The 21023-nt window shown below is 43.9% G+C and overlaps 1 protein-coding gene and 1 long non-coding RNA gene across 3 annotated transcripts; one reads left to right on the top strand and one right to left on the bottom strand.

Annotated features, from left to right (window-relative positions):
• Positions 1-13401: 13401 nt before the first annotated feature.
• On the bottom strand, positions 13402-14492 carry LOC136647816 (uncharacterized). The gene is made up of 2 exons (XR_010794302.1): positions 14416-14492; positions 13402-13743 (listed from the first exon to the last, which is right to left on the bottom strand). It is a non-coding gene; the product is annotated as an uncharacterized lncRNA (long non-coding RNA).
• MRPS14 (mitochondrial ribosomal protein S14) lies at positions 14452-20649 on the top strand. Of its 2 annotated transcripts, XM_066623606.1 has the most exons (4): positions 14793-14857; positions 17311-17546; positions 18259-18417; positions 20236-20649. In XM_066623606.1, the coding sequence occupies exons 2-4, from the start codon at positions 17520-17522 to the stop codon at positions 20416-20418; spliced, it is 369 nt and encodes a 122-aa protein (XP_066479703.1). In that variant the 5' UTR covers positions 14793-14857; positions 17311-17519; the 3' UTR covers positions 20419-20649. The 2 variants fall into 2 exon arrangements, with proteins under 2 accessions (XP_066479702.1, XP_066479703.1); XM_066623605.1 differs by lacking the exons at positions 14793-14857; positions 17311-17546 and adding an exon at positions 14452-14556.
• Positions 20650-21023: the final 374 nt, after the last annotated feature.

Raw genomic sequence — 21023 nt, 5'->3', positions numbered from 1 at the left:
GAGTTGAATAGGACTATATTTAGCTTGCCTTCCATTATAGGTTGCAAGCTTAAGCTTACTTACCTATAGGTTGCAAGCTTAACCATATAGGAAAACCCCTTTAAACTAAAACGAACTTCTATGTAAACACTCTTATGACAAGGCTCTTACAGCACCTATCTAGGTATATCTACTCAAAAGTAATCTCTGTTTCAATAGGACTTACTCCTAGGTAAGTTTTAGAAGATTGTAGACATTGTCTATCTGCCTATAACATTATTTTATACATGTGAAATTCCTGGTCAGGCAAGATCATGAGTCAAAAGCTTAACTATCTCCATTCATTATTTGTGATTATATGAATATTTGCCCTCAATATTGATAACCCAATAAAAAAGAAAGAAAGTAGAGGAAGAGGAGAGACACTTAGATAATATGAATGCAATATGAATAAAGATTTCCAATTTCATTAAGTAACAGTTACTGGAAAGAAGCACTTTAGACATATGGATGCTCAAAGCTCTCATTCGGAACCTTGTATTACTTGTTTTACTTGTTTTGTAAATTAGTCACCTCTACGCACAGCCAAAGTCCAAGGGAGAAACAATTCTCAGTGAGAAATTAAAAGCAACTGACTTGCTTCCAAAACCAGGTTCACAGAAGTACATACTCTTATTAAATAATGTCACAATGATGCTCTGATAAATTTGCAGAGAAAGACAGCACAGAAAGACAAGCAATGCATTACACACTTATCAAATGCAAGCAAACCTATTCCTGTTTAAATGAGAATGGTTTAGTTTTCAGAGTAATTCAAAACCTTGCATGACCTGCTTGACAAGAGATTGACAATGGAACAGAAGAAAGTACAAAACACCAATGTCAATGATGCCCAAATTCATTTTTTAAAACTACTTCTCCATTCTTCCTACAGATTTGTTTTAACATGAAAAGCAACCTTGGAAGACTGCTATTGAGAATGGAAGAATGGTGACAGAAATTAAGGCTGCTAACCCTCCTAGACTGGCCAGGAGACTCCAGTAATCAACGTCAAACTCCAGACTGCTGGAAGTAACCCTAGAAATTTCAATAGGGTCTCCAGGAATCTCCAGTATTGAATCATGTTGGGGGGAAAATATCCAGGAATAATTTCAGTCAGAGCCAGCAGGTTGCTTAACCCTTTCTTCTACTGCCATCAGCTTGATTTTTTAAAAACACATACACTTTGTAGCAGACAAATGGCAGGAGGGAAAATGGTTATGGATCCAACACACATTCACCCACAATACACTCTTCTGTTTGCACTCAGCTTTACAAGGTCACTTTTCGTTTTTATTTTTAATCAAGGAAAACACAGAACTCCTTGTCACATCTAGTTTGACTCTCAGTTAAACTTTGTAGATAAAAGCTATTTCTTACCTTGGAGGTGCACTTCTGTTCTCAGCTGAGCAGCAATATCCTTCTAATGTGGTCAATACTTTCTGACAAAAAAAGCCAGCCAAAGGCCATGGACTCCTCTCTTTCTCTCTCACTTTTTTTCTTTCTGCCCAGAATGTCTTCCCTCTTCTCTAGGGGTTTAAATTTCTTTGGGACCAGATGAAAGAACCAATAGAGATATTTGGGTGGTTCCCTCCTGTAATTGGCTTTTCCCCCTCTCAGAAAGATGGACGTGGTTTGAGGAATGAAAAAGAAATTTATAATTATGGGACTTGTGCGCACTTAGCTTCAAGCTCAGATTTGAAAGCAAGAGCTTGCTTCTAAAATAGCATTGTGCCCAGTGGACTGGGTGGCTGGAGATTGACCTGGATGAGCCCTGGAGTCAGTCCCAGCTATATAATTTCTGGGAGGTTTTGGACCAGGAACTGTCTCTTTGCCTTTAAACTCCCATTTTGTAGGAGAAAGATTCCAGCAATCGCCCTCAAAAACAAATTGTGCAGATAATGAAGACCTAGGAATGTTACCTACTCTGAGCTTTGAATACACATAACAATATCAATGCAGACACAGGAACAGAAAGCTTAGGAAGTCTGTGAATAAAGGTAGCCTTACCTCACACCAACCATCTGGCTTCTCAATTTCTGTTTCAGCATTTTATTGTATCTCACTGACACTTCTTGAGAGCGTTTTGGAATCTTGATTGCAGTAATTCCTTGCGTGATGCCTACAACCCAGTCCAATGATCTGCCAGCTGACTGCACAGCAGAGGTTGTCTAAGGGTGGCAGAACCCATAGGAAAGGTGGGTCAGCTTTGCTAACGTCTGTATAGTATCTGTGGCCTCCGTTCTCAGGCACATCTTCCAACTTCTAGTCTCTGCGCACGTGGAGCTGCACCATTTGGATTTTCTACTAGTGTAGTTCTGGGGGGAAAAATGAAAACACTACAAGTTGCTTTTAGGAAAACTTGACATTTTAGTGTTAGGTGAATGACATTGCTAGGGAACCAGCACCAAGCACAAGGTATTGCGCTCAACCACCTACTTATGGTCCCGAGGCACAAATCCCAGCACAGACATGTTTCTTGAATGTTCTTGGGTGATGTTAAAACCTCATTATTTCAGAGACAACATTTTGTATTTGTACAGTTTCTTTTGTATTGAGGCCCCATTTTCCAGAAAAAATAACTTACTTTGTATTGCAATCAAACAAACATGCTCCTGTGATGTAGGGTAGAACTCAGGGCTCAATCCTAAAGAGTGCACACTGGCTTACTGCCGGCATGCACTGTTGCAAACATGCCATGAGGGTGTTTACAGGCCCTAGCACCAGTGGAGTGCCGGTGCTAGCTGGCTGGGCTAGTGCCAGACCGCTGGACAGTAGAGAAGTAGGTGGGGGAGTGGGGGCAGGTAGGAAGGTGACATTCTGGGGAAGGGGGAGGCGGAGGGAGGGTGGGGAGTTAGCATGCCGAGGGGAGGGACAAGGCAGGAGGGAGGCAGGACGGGTGGATCTTTGCTCCACCTGATCCTGAGCCTCTGTCATCCGCCCAACAAGGAGGCTCTGAATTCTATGCCAACCCTCTATGCCAACATTGTAGAATCGAGTAGCCCCATTGCAGGACTACTTGCTTTACCTGGGGTAAGGGAATGAGGAGGCGGCGGCTGCCTATGGTGCACTATGGGCAGCCATTTTTGGCACTACTGCAGCCCTGCACACCAGGCAGCTCAGGATTGGGCTGCCCATTAAGCCTGAAACTAAAAGGAACAAGAAAAAAGTCTTTTGAGTGTAGCCCAGCAGTTTTCAAACTCTCATGGAGAGTTTGCACCATTGTAGGTCCTTGTGGGGGTGGGGGGAGGCAGCGGGGGTGGGGGGAAGGCAGTGATGCGATCCCCAGGATCGCATCGCTCAGGGGGGCTGCAGGGACTAGGATGCACTCACCAGTCCCTGTAGAAGCCGTCCTGGGGTGCGGGGAGCCCTGCGCGAGCGTCTGTAGGGCTCCCCAGCTCGTTAGAAGTGAAAGTAGAGTGATCACACTCCATTTCCGGTTTTGCGGAAGTGGAGTGCAATCACTCCACTTTCACTTTCTGCAGGCTGGGGAGCCCTGCAGACACTCGTGCAGGGCTCCCTGCACCCCAGGACAGCTGCTGCAGGGACTGGTGAGTGCATCCCAATCCCTGCAGCTCCCCTGAGCTTGCCTCCTTCCTGCCTCCCCCCTGCCCCCGCCCCTTAAGGGGAAAGAGGCCAGGGTCTTCAGGCTGGGGCATCGCGACGCCCCAGTTTGAAAACCACTGGTGTAGTCCATAATAAATGGGGGAGGGTGTCCTAAGGTTTAACTCTTTAAATGCTATGTTACTATAGTTCCTTTGTACAACTGAACCCAATTGAAGGTTACATTTCCCCCAAGAAACAGTTCTGTTGGAGTTCAGCCACCTTCAGGGATGCTTCCTTCAAGTTTTCAAAAGGTGTTATGAAAATTTAACTTTTTTATGGAACCTCTCATCAAATACACTTCCTATTGGTATATATTGTTATTTCATTCAACATCATTTCTGTGCTTGATAGATTCCTTCAGTATATTCTTAACTGGCCTGTAAGCAACATGTGCCACTACTTCTATTTTGGAATTGTTTTCTTTCTGTTCTGGCTATCATATTTCATTTTTACTGTTTATAAAACAAATAAAAATTTTTGAATACGCTGTTACTGTTAAAATGTTAATAAAAGTGGCTTTTGCCGGGGGGCTAACCCAGCCCACCCATACTCCCTTTGATGCTTTTTTGGATGGAAGGCAGGTCAGCCGCAAGGCATGGGAGAAGCTCACAAGCTAATGATAGCCTTGAAGCATTCAGATGTCCTTTAGAAACAAATGGAGCAACCCACCAACTACCATGCTATGTAGCCTCCATCCCTTCCAAGAAGGCTTATATTTAGGAGCCCAATGAGCTGTAAGTTCCCTAGGGGAAAATCTCAGCTCAGCCATGAACTCACTGTACTGTTTTTCTGTTTCAGTCTCCATTCTGTAATATGGGGATAATAATACAGATCTACCTTACAGGGCTGTGACGTAAGGATTTCTGGGATAATGCAGTGCATTAAGTGCTTTAAGCACATAAAAATCTCCCTATATGAATGTTAATTTTAGTAAGCTAACAGACCATGGGCTGACCCCTGGAGTGACACTATCCAGCCCATGGTGACCTCATCAAATTTTAATCAAGGTATGATAAAAACCTTTACACACAAGTTTCACTTGTAAGAAAAGGAAGCCATTTATCATTTTTGTCTGTAGTCTGCATTGCATTGCTATGTTGCAAGTGACAATTGTCATTGTATCTGTCTGAAACAAAAAGGCAGATTCAGGTCAAAACAGCCTACATTGCCAGAAGGAAGGTTCAAGGAAGATGATCAGACTTCCCCAATCTTTACCCTTGTAGCAGGAACTTCTTCTTCACTCTGGAAGAGTCAGCTCCAGCCAGTGAAATCCAATCAAAGGAAGATTTATTGATTACAAAGTAAGAACATAAGAAGCCCCACTGGATCAGGCCAAAGGTCCATCTAGTCCAGATTCCTGTATCTCACAGTGGCCCACCAAATGCTTCAGGAAGCATACAAGAGAGCAAGACACAACCTGCATCCTGGTGCCCTCCCTTGCATCTGGCATTCCGAAGTAGCCTACTTCTAAAATCAGGAGCTTGCACATACCTTTCATGGCTTATAACCCGTGATGGACATTTCCTCGAGAAATTTGTCCAATCCCCTCTTAAAGGCATCTAGGTGAGATACCATCACACTTCCTATGGCAAGGAGTTCCACAGATTAATCATATGCTGGGTAAAGAAATATTTTCTTTTGTCTGTCCTAACTCTCCCAACGCTCAATTTTAGTGGATGTTCCCTGGTTCTGGTGTTATATGAGAGGGAAAAGAGTATCTCTGTATCCATTCTATCCATCCCCTGCATAATTTTGTATGCCTCAATTTTGTACTCCCTCAGACGCCTCTTTTCTAGACTGAAGATGTTATAGTAGTGTTATATTGCTTTTGGATCCTTAACACACATGCACACACACATTTGCACAAGCTCTCACCAGTGGCTGCATGGCCTGGAATGCCACCCAATGCCACCTCAGGCTTGCTGCCTCTATACCAGTGATTCTCACACATTTAGCACCAGGACTCACTTTTTAGAATGAGAATCTGTCGGGACCCACCGGAAGTGATGTCATGATCGGAAGTGATGTCATCAAGCAGGAAAAATTTTTGCAATCCTAGGCTGCAATCCTACCCACACTTACCTAGGCTAAGTCCTATTGACTATCATTGTTAAAAGAATATACATAATAGCTTGTTAAAAGTACAGGTCTGCAACATTACCCCAAATGCAGTCACATACCATGGTAGCATCAAGTCTAATATATTAAAAATAGAATATTTAAATGAATGGGGCCCACCTAAAATTGGCTCATGACCCACAGTATGAGAAACACTGCTCTACACACTAAAAGAAAAAAGTAGCAGACACTTACTGTGCTCCCATATTACATATGATGGAATGGAGACGGAGACTGAAACATCTGTGTTTCTTCAGTTTTAGAAGTGCAGGACTTTCATGTTCAATTTAAAGAGACTGTGCAAATGCATCAGACAAATGTTGGATAAGTAAAGAATTGAGGGAATTTTTTATTATATGTAGTGGATATGCAAAAAAGCAAAGAAATATTGGAAAAAGATATATAAACTGTTACAAGAGGTACTGAAGTGTGTATTACCATTCAAACTGGAAACACTCCTCTTAATGCGACGTCAGAAACTAAGAATCAGATAAGAAATATTTTGTTTTAAATATTAGTTTAGTGGTAATAAGAGCATATAAGTAAAAAATTTGAAGCCTTTTTATGATTGGATAGATAATTTTAGATAAAAAATATTGATTGTTTAGTTAAATAATTAATCAGTAGAATAACAAATGATGATAATTTTGTATTGATGAATAATTTTGTTTTTAGACATTATCATTTTTTATTTTTATGTTTTTAATAAACATAAAAATAATCATATTAAAATATCATTTTAATATGTTTTTATCTGCTATTTGTGCTAATTTATGTTTTTTAAATCTGTTTTTTATATGTTGTTAGCCGCCCTGGGTCCCTTTTAGGGAGAAGGGCGGGATACAAATAAAGTTGTTTATTATTATTATTATTTATTTGAACATAAGAACATAAGAACATAAGAACAGCCCCACTGGATCAGGCCATAGGCCCATCTAGTCCAGCTTCCTGTATCTCACAGCGGCCCACCAAATGCCCCAGGGAGCACACCAGATAACAAGAGACCTCATCCTGGTGCTCTCCCCTACATCTGGCATTCTGACTTAACCCATTCCTAAAATCAGGAGGTTGCGCATACACATCATGGCTTGTATCCCATAATGGATTTTTCCTCCAGAAACTCGTCCAATCCCCTTTTAAAGGCGTCTAGGCTAGACGCCAGCACCACATCCTGTGGCAAGGAGTTCCACAGACCGACCACGCGCTGAGTAAAGAAATATTTTCTTTTGTCTGTCCTAACTCGCCCAACACTCAATTTTAGTGGATGTCCCCTGGTTCTGGTATTATGTGAGAGTGTAAAGAGTGTAAAAAATTTGTTTTTATTGGACTAATGTATGTTGTAATCGATGGCCAATACCCTCATGTGTAACCCATGTAGTCCCAGCCCTAAGTCTAACCGATTTTCCTTACCTGTATCTGTAATAAATAAATAAACTTCATTGAAAAAAAGAGACTGTGCAAATGAAGAAGCTCCTAAATCAACCTGGAAGTCCTGCACTTCCATGTTTGAAGAAACTATGATCCACATTCTGCTCGCTTGTAGTGGGTGGAAAATAGATTAGTGTGGATTGCATCTGCGGTGGGCTTAGAGGGAAGTGGTGGCGGTGCAGACACATGGTGAAGGGTACTCTGAATCCATCACACTTTGCCCCCCTGCAATCAGCCACTGATGCAACCTGCATCACCTTGCCTAATGGCTGGGCTACCCTGGCTTCCATCCTCAAGGCCGGCTGGCTCTTAATTCTGTTCCTAAGTCTGGGTGTGAAAGAAGTGCACAGATGATGCAGAAGCAGCAGCAGAACCCCCCCTCCATCCTCTGGATTTTTAACCCCTTGGTTGGGGTAGCCGGCCATTCAGTCTTCCTGTGGGCCAGGACCCATCCTCTACTCTCACCTCCCATCACTTGGTCTGGGGTTATCTCAGACTGGAATTTTCCACTTCTCTACCTGGTATCTGCTTTGGGGACGGTGAGATTATTCTCTCCTGCCACAGAGTCTTTTTATCAGAGGGCCAGCTGGCAAAGGGAGTTCCGAACTTCTCCTTAGGCATGTCCTTGGTTCACAGACAGCTGTTTTGCAAAAACTCTCTGTTCTTTGATGTCTGTGGCATCTGAAGAGCTTCGTCTTCTGCTAAGTTTGCTCAGGGAGGTAATAAAATTAACTATCTTTCTTTCCTGATGTCTCAGCTATCTGGTCCAACCCTGAGCAATCCTTCCATGCAATCCTTCCTGCAAAATTTAGCTAATCCTTTTTAATAATGAGTAAGGTCCCAGAGCTGCAATCTGGGAATGGCAACCATCTCCAGCACCTTTGCAGAAGTACAATAATTCCTAATCTACAGTCAGTTTTTAAAACATTTATAGGCTGGCTTTCTTACCAAGGCAATCAAGCTTACTAACAATCAAAGGAAAACAAAACAAATTATAAAAACACAATTAAACAATACAATATAAAAGCGCCCCTTGAACCTCCATGTTCTGATGCAGTCTAATTCTGCATACAAGTTGCTAGAGGGCAACAAGCTGTTGCCTTCAGGTCTGGTCTGCTCTGACTGGCCACTGTCAGAAACAGGATGCTGGGCTACATGGATCTTTGGTCTGATCCAGCAGGGCTGTACAGGAGCTGAGCTTCCTTTGTAACTGGTCAATTCAAGAGAGAAAGGCAGACACACACACAGCAAAATTAAACATGGGTCCCACTATGTGGGGGTTAACAACAAGTCCTTTGCTCCATGTCCAGTGGATGCTCAGTAGTGTAATGGGTTTGGAATGAAATACAATCTGAAGGAATCATCCTGATTGGAGTCATTTTTGACAATGATCACATCTAAGTAAGGTCCCTCCAAAGCACTCCCAACCCTGAGCAAAGCCATCCAAGGCAGCCTCAGATGGATGGCTGCTTTGTTTGGCATTTCTCCTCATACTTCCTTTTGTCTTTGTCCAGCTGCCTAGAGCCTTTCCTTCCACATCACAGAGGGTGCTCCCACACAGTTAAGGAAAGGTCAGATCAGGCAAGGGACAATGAGACTGACAATGAGTTGTCAGAAAGGCACAGGGAACTTCCTAGGAAAACTCTGCACTTCCTGTTACTTTGTATCAACTTACTTTGTATCAGCTTACTTAGATGCTTAGACAACCCATTCCTCATGATGTCGGTGTTAACTTCCTCCACGCAGGTCCCAACATTTCTTCCATTGTATCAAAGTGGGCAGAAAGCAAAATAATGAGAAGCTTTAACCTCTAATGCTGTTTCCTATAGATAAATCTTGAATTCCTACACCTGCCTTCTGAAATTCTAGACAGGATCTTACTTAGTGGTATATCTAGTATCATATTATCTATATTACCTGTGACTTTCATGCAAATTGGCCACACAGACATGTAACAGGATGCTCAGAAACCTTTTAAAACGACTGGAATTCTATTGTCCCTGGAATGAAAACCCTGGCACCTATTTGATGAAATGTAGCTGGCTTTCATGCTTGTAAATGTCACCAATTCTGAAAAGAAGCCAATTGTTGAAATGAGCCAATGAAACTAATAAAGCAATACAGCAAATCCAAAGTGAATATTTTATTATTTTGACACCCCTAGTGCTCAGCTGCCCCTGGGTGCACTGTATGTTCAAAAGGGGACAAAGATAATGCACCAGTATCTTCCTTGAGGTTACTTTTAGAAAGTGGATTAACTGGACCTATGCGACCACTAGATTTACAACTAGAATTATCACAGGAAACCACTGGAGGTCTGTGTAAGTCTGTGTAAATAGTAGTCTGATTTAGTAACAAACCGCAGCAGTGCAGGTGATGAACACAGGAAAACGAGCACTGAAGAAACAATGTCCCTATTGACTCCATTTCAGAGCAAAAAAATAATTCTTAGTATTTATATAGCACAACCTTAGCACAACCTTAATATTTATATATCACAAGCTTTTTCATGCCATGACCCCCAATAAACAAACAAACAAACAACTGTATGGGACTGGAGACCTTCTGCCAATCCTGCCCCTTCCCAGGGCCTGATCTACTCTCATTGCCACCTACCCCTGCCCATTTCCCACTACCTCTTGCATCTCCTCAACAACTTTGTGAGGAAGCCACCTGAGCCAATCTGGCCTTAGCAGCTGTGGGACAAGACAGTGAGAAGAGGCTGTGCGGGATTATATCAATAACTCTGTTTTGATAAGACAGTACCATCATAGGATTGGATCCAAGCTCTGTCTTGAAAGGCTCCCAAATGAGGCTTCATGACTCCATTGGGGTCCTGACCCACAGGTTGAAAGACACTGATATAGCACATACAATATGTGTTAGCTCAGTAATTCTTAAAATACCTCTATAAAAGAGACCAGCCCTATTATGACCACATTGCTGGGGGGGGGGGGGAGGCATACATGAGAGACAGGTTTGCATAGGACCACCTAGTGACTCCATAGTTTACAACAGCAGAACTAATTCTAATAGGGGCAGGCGATGATTTGCTTAACATTTTTCCCACCTGTCAATTCTTCTCCACAGCTCCTTTCCTTATGCCTCACATCCAAACAGTGCTTATTATTCTGACCATAATAAACCCTCCTGCCAATTATCTTCTCTACTAATCTCTTCCCCCATTAGCATGAGGACAGCTGTTCCCAAAATGTGGGTCAGGACCCACTGGTGGGTTCAGACCCAATTTTTTGTGGGTCACGTAGTGCAGAACAGAGCCTCCAATGAAAACATTTATCTCCCTATACAGCTGTATGGGACTGGAGACCTACACAAGCTTGCAAACTGCAGGAGGTCAGATGTTTGCAGGGCAATTAGCACCTATCTTGCAAAGTGCAGGAGCTCAGCTGTTTACAGGACAGCAAGCAGCTATCTGATTTTTGAATCGCCTCAGGACTTGAGGCAATTAGTTATCTGATCTTCCCATTACCCATGTTTTCATTGGAGGCTCTGTGGGACCCACCAGAAAACAGATCATGACCCACCAAGTGGGTCTTGAATCATAGTTTGAGAAATGCTTATCTAAATTAACAATTTTTTTAATTGTTCAGAGATCAAGTCCCATACCCCATTTTGTTCCCCTACCCCAAGGGGTATGGTTATCTCCCACTTAAGAATCCCTGTTCTAGTCTAACTTATAAGGGCTGCTGTCAGGATAAAATGGTGTATGTTTCCTGAACCTGACCTTAACTAGCAGACCAGCCTATGCTAGCTAACAGAGCTAATGATTCCACAGGTGAAAAATTATTTCTGTGTTAGCTCAGCAGAGATCTGACACACCGTAACAGGAGGATGTAGTTAGGTAATGTGTGTGCAGAAGAATTTTCTAGCAGTTTATTCTTTGATGCAAGGTTTGTGATTATTTTTAATACCAGGTAAGCAGAATACACAGTCATTAGTAGGAAATAAGTGAGAAATTGTGAAATTATCTGTAAATTATTTGTAGAAAGTAAGGGCAAAACAGGCATTCAGACAGAGGTCAGAAAGGAAGATGAGAGTCTGATAGAGAAACCAAATGTGTAGTAATTACAGAACTGCAGGATAGGCAGACATACTACAGTGGAAAGTGACCACAAATGTGCTTTATACCAAACATTCCATAGCATCATATTTTCCTCTTGGAACTCCATCCTAAGATTTTTTTATGAGTGCTCCCCTCCCAACCACCAGACTTTGTGGTCTGCAGAAGCTCTTACTCTAGGGTTTTGCAATGGGATACTAGCAGCTGAATCCAATGAAAGGGCATTTATATGGACTGACATCAGCACTGTGATAAAATCACTGCACATCATAAACCCAATAATAGAAAATAGTTGTATGTGTTTTTTAGGTGTTTGTATTAGGTCAGGCCCCTTGTCCATCAAGCTCAGGGTTTATACTGACTGGCACTGGCTCTCCAGGGTTTAAGCTAGGAATGTTCTTCACCCTTTCTGGAGATGCTGAGGACTGAATCCTTCTGCCTGCACAGCATGTGCTCCACCACTAAACTACAGCCTTATTTTTACTTTCATTCCATGAAGATGTTTCAAGGAATTTCCTCACACTAAAGGGTACATAATATATGGTCATTTATTGTGGAATTTAAATTGTGACTTACAGCCCAATCCTATCTACACTTTCCTGGGAGTAAACCCGATTAACTCTAATGGGACTTACTTCTGAGTAGACATGCATAGGATTGGGCTGTAATAAGGCAGTTAGAGTTCACCTATCTTCCAGGTCATAGCACACAGAGCTCAGGCCTCAGCCAGAATTTAGTGGGACTTGGGCCTGGATTTAGAAAACCTGGTCTGAGATCCCAACAGATGTTGAGATCTGGCGAGTGGCTTAGGGCAAATCACTTTCTCTTAACCCCAGTTCCACACCTGAAAAATGGGTTTGTAGAGTGATGTAACCCACAGAAGTATTGTGAGGGAATTTGTGATAAAGAAATTTGTTACCCAGTTACTGAGTCCCAAGGACAAGAAATACTACCAAGTATATAAACAAAGATTATCTTAAATCAGGGGTGTCCAAACATTTTGGTAGCAGGGCCACATCATCTCTCTGATACTGTGTCAGGGGCTGGGGGGGGGGAGAATTAATTTACATTTCAAATTTGAATAAATTTACATCAATAAATATATTAGAGGTGGAACTTGTATGAATGAATGAAGGTCTTGCAGTAGCTCAAGGTCTATAAAGGCCTTGCACAAAGCAAGGCCAGCCTTTCCTTTGCTGTCACTGCTGCAACACAGATGTGAAACAGCAAGTAGTGGAGGAAGCCCTCATCCCACAGCTCAGGTGAGAGGTCGAATAGTTGTCCTCACATTGAGAACAGTTGTGTTGGGTCAGCACAGGCTCCACCTAGTCTCTGGAGGGCCAGAGGCTCATTGGAGACTGAGGGATCCCCACGGACCGGATTGGGAGCCCCCGAGGACCACAAGTGGCCCCCAGGTCAGGTTTGGGCACCCCTGTTTTAAATTATTACCAGAGGTGGAAGATTCCTTGTCCGAAATGATTGGGACTAGAAGTGTTTTGGATCTTGGAATTCTTCAGATTTTGGAATGTTTGCATATACATAATGGGATATCTTTACATCCACCCTTGTCCCCTCCTCCTTCATTGTCTCTCCACTTCCACATCCCTGCAGCCCATTTTGAGAGAAGGCCTCCCACATCCCTCTGGACCTGTGTCACTTTGGCTAGGTGGGCAGCACCACCTCCTGTTCTGGCTAACTTGTTGGCCAACAACAAGCACCCCAGCATGCTTTGTGCCACAGCAGTTGGCACCTAGCCCATCCAAGCAAACTGGCTGAAGCCCCATGGAAGGGTTGGAGGCTATGGTACATTCTCCGGAGGCTCCTTGGTCTGAACTGTGAACCAGGAAAAGGCTCCCCATGACATCTGTGCTTGGTGTTTTGGATAAGGGCTACTGAACCTGTACTACATATAGTTGCTAAGTTGAAAGCATGAAGTCCCTGGCTGTTTCTCATCTCTGTCACGAACTCACTGGGTGGTTTTAGGAAATCTAAGAAGCAAGAGCCCTAGGCTATTTAAAATTTCTTATTTCTTATTTAAAATCAAAACCACAGCAGCATCTGAGAGCAATCGGATGTGACACTTCTCTGAATCAGCCATGAACATGGACTACATAGGCAAGAGTCAAAAGATAACAACAACAACAACTCGGTATTTATATACCGACTTTCTGGTTATCGGATTACTCCTCTGACTTTATTTACATAGGCTGACGTTTCTAAATCCCTCAAGGGGATTTTTATGATCACATAGGTTCTCTCTTTCAAGAACCAATAACATTTCAGAATGGATCTTCCTGGTTTGGTCTCACTTCTGGCTGCTTCTCCCGCACAGGCTGTGCTTGTGTGCTTCTCCCGCACAGGCTGACAAGCAGCTCCATCTCTCACATGGAGGGTAGCCAAGACGCTTCTTGCTCACACCAAGAGTGGAATCACTCAGCTGGGCTTGTCAGCTGCTTCAAGGTCTCGCCAAGGGAACCAAGAGCTTCTAAAGTCTGTAGGAGGAAAGACAGAACAACATAAACACAACCTATTACTTGGTCTCTTTCTATGTATATGGGGGGCTCACTCCGCACGGTCCACCTTACTGGAAATATCACTGGAAGAAACTGGAGATGATGTCATCACCAGTTGCTTCCAGACTGGAAGGCCAGGCACAAGGTCACAAACAGCAGTAGGTGGGCAGGAGGGCGCACAAAAAGCGCACGCTGGAGCTCTACTGGCCAAGTCGAGCCTCCTGCCACTGCTTGCCATGCCTTGTTGCTGGCCTCGCTGCCAGGGGTGTGGGAGTCCTGCAAGCACCACAAGTCCCACTGGGGGCACAAGCACCACTGGCCCAATGAAGCGCAGTCCTGCCCGCTCAGAGGGAGTCTCACTGGGCTCATTCCCATGGTGGCGTAGCGGGAGGGGGCAGAGCACTCAGCCTGGCAGGGAGGTAGGCAAGCGGCCCCTCCCTTGGGAGCCATTCCTGGCAGGGGGGGATGGCTTCCAAGGGAGGGGCCGCTCGCCTACCTCCCTGCCAGGCTGAGTGCTCCGCCCCCCTCCCGCTACGCCACCGCTCCCAAAGACTGGCACTGTGGCGCGCGCACAACCACGCAGGCCGCCTCAGAGCACGTGCCCTGAGCTTCCTTTCCCTCCACTGCCCTCCGACGGCCCGTCCCCCCGACCTCTCAGCCCAGCCTTGCTGTTCTCTCACGCATGCGCGCTCCGCCGAGACGCCTGTAGCGACGCCGCTTCGGGCGCACAACCTTCTGGGAAGGAAAATGGCGGCGGCCGCGTCGTGCGCACTGCGGGGGGCATATCGCCAGGTGACAGCCGCGCGCGTCTGTCTGTCTGTCTGTCTGTCCTTCCCTTCGCTCGTGCAGCGCTGCCCACGGGGAGGCCGCAGGGCCTCGGGGGCTGGAGTGCGCCCCGCTTAGCGACTGTGGGCCAAATCCTCTCCACACAGTCCTGGGAGGAAGCCCGTTTACTCTAACGGGACTGCCTTCTGAGTAGGCTTGCCTGGGACGGGGCTCTGTCTCCACAGCTCTAGAAACAGCCTGGAGCGGAGCGCTGCCGGGGCGGCCTGTGCCTCCTTCCTGGCGGGGAGTGAGACGTGCCTGCAGAAGAGTAAGGGCTTCGTGTACTGTGAACTTCTGGAAGAGCGGCGTGCCTGCAGGCGTGTCAGAGGAGCACTGGAGCTTCCCCAGGCGCTGGTCTTCTGGGGGTGGCGCTAAGGTCACTACATTGACTGTGGCCGCAACCTCTGGGGCGTCTCAAGTGGGGGATTTGTGCCTAGAAAGCGGGGACATGCGGTGCCTGGGGCGGCAGGTGAGGCAGAGCGTCCCCGCCAGAGGCCTTGCCATGGGAGGTACTTTCGGAAGGACTCTGGCGTGGAGGTTCTGCCTCACCTGCCTCCCCAGGCACCGCATGTCCCTGCTACAAAGATAAACTACTCTGAGCCCCCATTCTAATCCCTCCATGATAACAGCGGGCTGCACTGCAAGGCTGTCCTGCTCCGTCATCTGGACTGCACAGATATGCCTTGCTTGCTTGCTCGCTCACCGGCTTCTTTTCTCCTCCTCCTTTGAGGTCAGTTGGTATTTCGGTAAGTGCTGTGAGGGAAGAGGGGCACAGTCCAAGCAGGATTGGAGGTAGTAATGGCAACTCTTCATCTTGCTGGCTTTTTGTTCTTCAGCAATGTTGTAGGATAATTTATAATGTGAGTCCCATCAGTGGACATTGCAATTAACACAGAATGAAAGGGCAGGTCTCTGCCATTATAATCTAGAGCAGTGGTTCTCAGGGACCCATTTTTTAGAATGAAAATCTCAGGACCCACCGGAAGTGATGTCATGATTGGAAGATGTCATCAAGCAAAATTTTTTGACAATCCTAGGCTGCAATCCTACCCACAATTACCCAGGAGTAAGTCCCATTTACTGTCATTGTTAAAAGCATACAGATCTGTAACATTTCCCCAGATGCAGTCACGTACCATGGTAGCATCAAGTCTAATATATTAAAAATAAAATATTAAAATGAATGGGGCTGAAATTGGCTCGTGACCCACTTAGTGGACCCCAACCCACAGTTTGAGAAACACCGATCTAGAGGATTAATCAAGAGGAACAACGGAGAAAGGGGTGGGAAATGGAGGTGCCGGAAAAAAATATGGCTGTTTCGGTTACACATATTTAAGCATAGTTACAGTATAGAAAGAGAACTAAGTAACTGTGCCAAAAGCTTCATGGCAAAACATACATGGTTGTATGCTACTCTTTCAGCCTCAGTCCCAACCTGCAATAGGGGTTTAACAGCATGATAGCATTTCAGAGTTACTGAAAGCTGTTCTGTTCCACTATCCCAGGTATCCCTGTATCATATGGATAATGGGCTGAATTGGCACTGGAATTTGTATTGACAGGACTATTAAATATTTAAACGTTAAAAAAAAATTCCTCACAAAAGTTTAAAAAAAATTCCTGAGTTAAATTGAGTGGGGACTCCTCTGTTCACTGGTACCATTTGTTGGAATATGTATATATTTTTTGTTACAAACAAAGGTTGAAAATGGCTTCTCCAAAGTTATTCTGGATCCCTCCTCCTTTTTTTTCTTTTTTGGTTCCACCCTGCACGTCTTTGGCTGTCGTTGTGGTATAGTGATATGCATACTTATCCTATACTGCTGAAAAGGAGTCCCATCACTACATTTATTATTATTTTTTGCATATCACAGCTGCCCATTCTTTAGCTGGACTTGGTGTTAATTATTAGTCAGACCCTACCCAGGGGCCTGGGATGTCATAATGTATTTATGGGTAATGTGTGCTGAACCAAGCAGGGTAGCTTTTTGAATTTAACCATTTTGTCAATGTTCAGGTATTTTAAATGCAGTTCAAGCATTTTTGGAACTGCACCCAGTGTACCAATCACAACTGGGATAACCACTGCTGGTTTTAAATCCTGATATTTACTAATTTTTCCATGTGCTTTTTCATCAATTCTTCTATCGACAGGTATTGCTATGTCGATTATTATTAACAGTATTTAACAGTATGCATTTTGCCCCTTCCCAGGGGGAGGGAGACACTGAAGGGGCCCTGTTTCAACCTCTTACCAGCAAATGAAGCACACAGAGATGGTAGGGGTATGTAGAACAAGAAGAAAGGGTTTTATTAATGGCCCTTTATACAATTAGAGGTGCTTAACCCACTCCTGCACTGGCAGCAGTCTGATGCTCAGCAGGATTCAGTCTTTTGACATCTCTGTCAGTGTCTGGAGGGTCACAGGAAGGGCACAGATGCCTGGGCAAGGGAATGCTTGGAGTCGTGTTAGTCAAGGTAGAGCCCTGGCAGGGCACTGGTATCAGGGTCTATTGTGCTGGGTGGGGCTTTTGGGGAGGTCACTTCCAGGGCAGTGGCTGAACTGGGGAATCGAACAAGAATGGGAACCTTTAGGGCCAGCGGTCAGCAAGTGTAGACCAGCTTGGGAGACTGGAGTGGCCTTGGAGTACTCTTGGTGTTCTGGGACAAGGTTCAGATGTATCAAACTCACTCTCCCTCTCTGCCCCCCTTTGCCAGATGCCATCGCATTTGCATAGTTTTCAGCCTTGTGCAGCTGGGCACGATCCTCCTTCTAGTCTCACTGACTCACGAGATTGTCGGCAGGCACATGGACAACTGGCATTGTCTGGAGTGTTGGGAGAAGCTGGGCTGTGTGGCATTGCTGTGACAGTTATCACTGATGGCATATTTCCTTTCATATGTAACTGTATGCTTGCTGGTATTTCATGTGCAGAAAAACAACTCTGTGCGTGGTAGGTGCCTGTGTGAATCCACCATTCTGCATCTGGACTAATTTATTAACTCACTAATGTCTGCCTCTGGGCTCATTATCAACAGAGCCCAATCCTATGCACATCTACTCAGAAGTAAGTCCCATTATAGTCAATGAGGCTTACTCCCAGCAAAGAGTGGATAGGTCCTGAATGGGCTGGATCTCTCTTAGGAAAATAATACTCCCCAGTGAAGGAAGACATCAAGTTGATTTGTTTAAACAAGATTTTGGAGCCAAAGCTGACAAGACTGATTTATAATTTAGCCTTACAATCACCAAAGTGATAAATAGATTACTAGTCAATTTCAGAAACAGAAGCTCATCAGAATTGGTCTGGAGTTAACCCCAAGACTCCCAGACTTGAGTCACATTACTCTGAATAAAACCTAACAGCAAAATTGATTGTTAAGCTTGTAACTAATCATTGTTCTGTATGTTTATGCCAAGTAAGAATCACTGTTAGGCTGCTAAGCACTTCTATGCCTGTCATTGTGCCACAAAGGTATATGTGGGCAGACAAGCTACTAGATATTATTTGTGGGCTAATGCCTCTGAGGCCTTATTTCCAGTTGTCAGTTTTCAGCAGATGAGCAAAAAGTATAATTCAGTGTTAAAAGTAACGATCCAGACACTTACTTGAGCACTTCCATGAGAAGTATGAAACTTTGACTCTAATGTCCTTGTGTTAATAGCTCTTCCCCTCGCCATGCATTGGGCAAATAAGGAGTTATTATGTTGACTGGAGGATGCTGCGTGATGTTAAGAGAAGGAAGATGGCCTTTGAATATGCAGATCAAAGATTGCGACTAAATTCTCTCAGGAAAAACAAAATTTTGCCTAAAGAGCTCCAGGTAGGAAGAAAATTATTCTGCTCAAGCTATGCTAACCAGTTTCTCTGGTCCTGGTACAAACTTGTAACATGTCTCCATAATCCCATCATGTCCACACAATCTCATGAGTCAAATTAAAAATGTTTTATTTCTGAATCTGGATTCTCTCACTTTACCCCTGCCAGTTTCTGTTCTGCAGTCAGTGCATTTCTGAGCCAAACTGTAAAAGAGCCTTGTCTGTTTTGCAAAGTTGCACAGAATACTGAGATGCTTTACCTTCTTCTAAGGTCACGTTTGGTTAAACACCTTACACTTCTGTTTGTCTGACTTGTGTTTCTAGTCACATGTACATTCACTGTACACAGTACACTGACAGATGTCCTGCAGGCACTATTCACTGTCTCTATTAACTATTCAGGCACCTTGTTAGAGTCTAGTAATTAAGTTCACTGAGCCAACAATCTACCTGATTTCCAATTTATGTAGCTTTTCCTACCTCCCCCACATTGGAAATAATTGCTCAAAGAAAACAGTACAGAAATGTAGGATTTTAGTATAGGTATAATGGGGCAGCAGCTTTGCCTTTATCACAGACAAAGGTATCAATAAGCTGGTGATCCTGCTCTATCTCAGATCTTATTTAAATGTGATGTTTTGGTTGTTAAGTTTTAAAACACTTAGGAGTCAAGTGTTTCTTTATGCAAGCCAATGAAAATGCATTTTAAATTTTTCCCCACATTTTTATACCACCCTTCCCTCCATGGAGCTCAGGGCGGGTACATGTGGTTTCTCCCCTCCTTTTGTCCTCACAACACCCTTATAAGGTAGGTTAGGTTAGTGACTGGTGCAAGCTTACCCAAGATGCTTCATGGTTGAGCAGGGATTTGAACCTGGTTCTTTCTGCTCTAAGTTCAACTCCCAAACCATACTACCACCCTGGCTCAGGATTTTTAAAATAATCTAGAAAATTCCAAAACCTGTCACTAGAATATTTGTGTACACAATAAATTTGGTAGTGGCTACAAGAAAATGTTTTCAGCACAGAAAGACCCCTTTGGGCTCTATGCCTTTAGCAAAACCCACCTATATCTCCTTGCATGCATAGAAACCTATCTTGTGCATTCCTACAACAGTTTAGCAAGAGAAGAGTCAGTCTGATTGCAACATATATAATATCCCATGTCCCCATCAAAAACTGGTGGCTTTTAAGGCAGAAGGTGCCAGATGCAAGGGAGGGCACCAGGATGCAGGTCTCTTGTCTTGCATGCTTCCTGAGGCATCTGGTGGGGCCGCTGTGTGATACAGGAAGCTGGACTAGGTGGGCCATTGGCTCAATCCAGCAGGGGGCTTCTTATGTTCTTAAAGTTACATCTGACCCTTGTCAGTGTCCTGCCTGGCTCCCAGGAAAGCAGGTTCAAATCCTAGGTCAGTTTTGTTTGGTATATTGGGGAAGGAGAAAGAAAATATTCAACAGTGTACTACTGAGTTTTTGGGGAAATAACTACAAAAGAAGTCCTTTTATGTGTCATTTTACAGCTGGCTCTGCCTCCCCAAGTCATTTCCTGCATAACAAGTAGCTCCCTGAAACCTAAACTTTATTAGTAGAATTTATATCTCGCCTTTCCACTCCAGAAAGGAGCACTCAAGGCTCCTTTACCCAAACTCCTTGCTCTAAGACATAGTTTATCCCGTAGTGGTTATAGAATTGCTAGTATCATGTCATATTTCTTTTGAGTGGTGCTAAACATTTAAAAGACCAATATCTAGGGCACTGAAGGAACAATTTCTGCAGAACCTTATTTTGTGGGAATTACTATCAGTGCTTTTTGTTTGTTTTAGGAAGTGACAGATAAAGAGATTGCCGCTCTGCCTCGCGACAGCTGTCCTGTGAGAATCCGCAATAGATGTGTCCTGACATCCCGCCCACGAGCTGTAGTATGGCGGTGGAGGCTCAGCCGAATTGTTTTTCGCCATCTAGCTGACCATGGCCAACTCTCTGGTGTACAAAGAGCTATGTGGTAAACTCCAAGAGATTTCTTCAAAACAAGAAAGCTGAGTCCTATTTGAACTCAGGGGTTTTTTTTGAAGGTGATGATTGCTTGTAGCATGCAAGGGGGTAGGGGAAGATTAATACATTAAAATAGTTCTGTACCTAAAGAGAACCTAGTTTGATTTTCATCTAACCTTTTGTTGGTTATTAAGCTTCATTGACAGGTATTTAGAAAGTAAACAATGAAAAGAAACAGTACCAAACTTGACCTGTTCATTTCTTGCATTTAAGTTGTATTGTATAAAGTTACATACAGTTTTGCAGGGCCACAGATTCCAATGCATCAGGAAAGTAACCACTTTTATACAGTGTATATAATTACAATATTATCTACCTGACTAGGCAGTTAAATGGCTTCTAGAAAGGGACAGCACAACTCCAATAAAACTACATAAAAGGTATGCATGTTCCAAGAACAGATGGCAATATAGAGGTTGAGATTGAGATTACGTCTCAAGTTAATGTCTTATCTGAAAAACTGGGGAATGCTAGTACCAAAATGATGTATTGAGTCTCCTTTGTTTTGCTAGTCTAACTATATAGGGTCTGAGTCTCAAAAAAAAATGTTAATTTGAAT

This window comes from Tiliqua scincoides, chromosome 4, assembly GCF_035046505.1.
Source record: "Tiliqua scincoides isolate rTilSci1 chromosome 4, rTilSci1.hap2, whole genome shotgun sequence".
Taxonomy (NCBI): Eukaryota; Metazoa; Chordata; class Lepidosauria; order Squamata; family Scincidae; genus Tiliqua; species Tiliqua scincoides.
Note: the sequence above shows the minus strand (reverse complement) of the source record. Positions and strands in the feature narration are given on the sequence as shown.

Bases quoted from the DNA above. Each gene is read 5' to 3' on its own strand.
- MRPS14 (XM_066623605.1), top strand. From the start codon at position 14,512: ATGGCGGCGGCCGCGTCGTGCGCACTGCGGGGGGCATATCGCCAG. The intron at 14,557-18,258 runs GTGACAGCCGCG...TTGTGTTAATAG, and splicing joins TGCGGGGGGCATATCGCCAG to CTCTTCCCCTCGCCATGCAT. The intron at 18,418-20,235 runs GTAGGAAGAAAA...TGTTTGTTTTAG, and splicing joins TTTTGCCTAAAGAGCTCCAG to GAAGTGACAGATAAAGAGAT.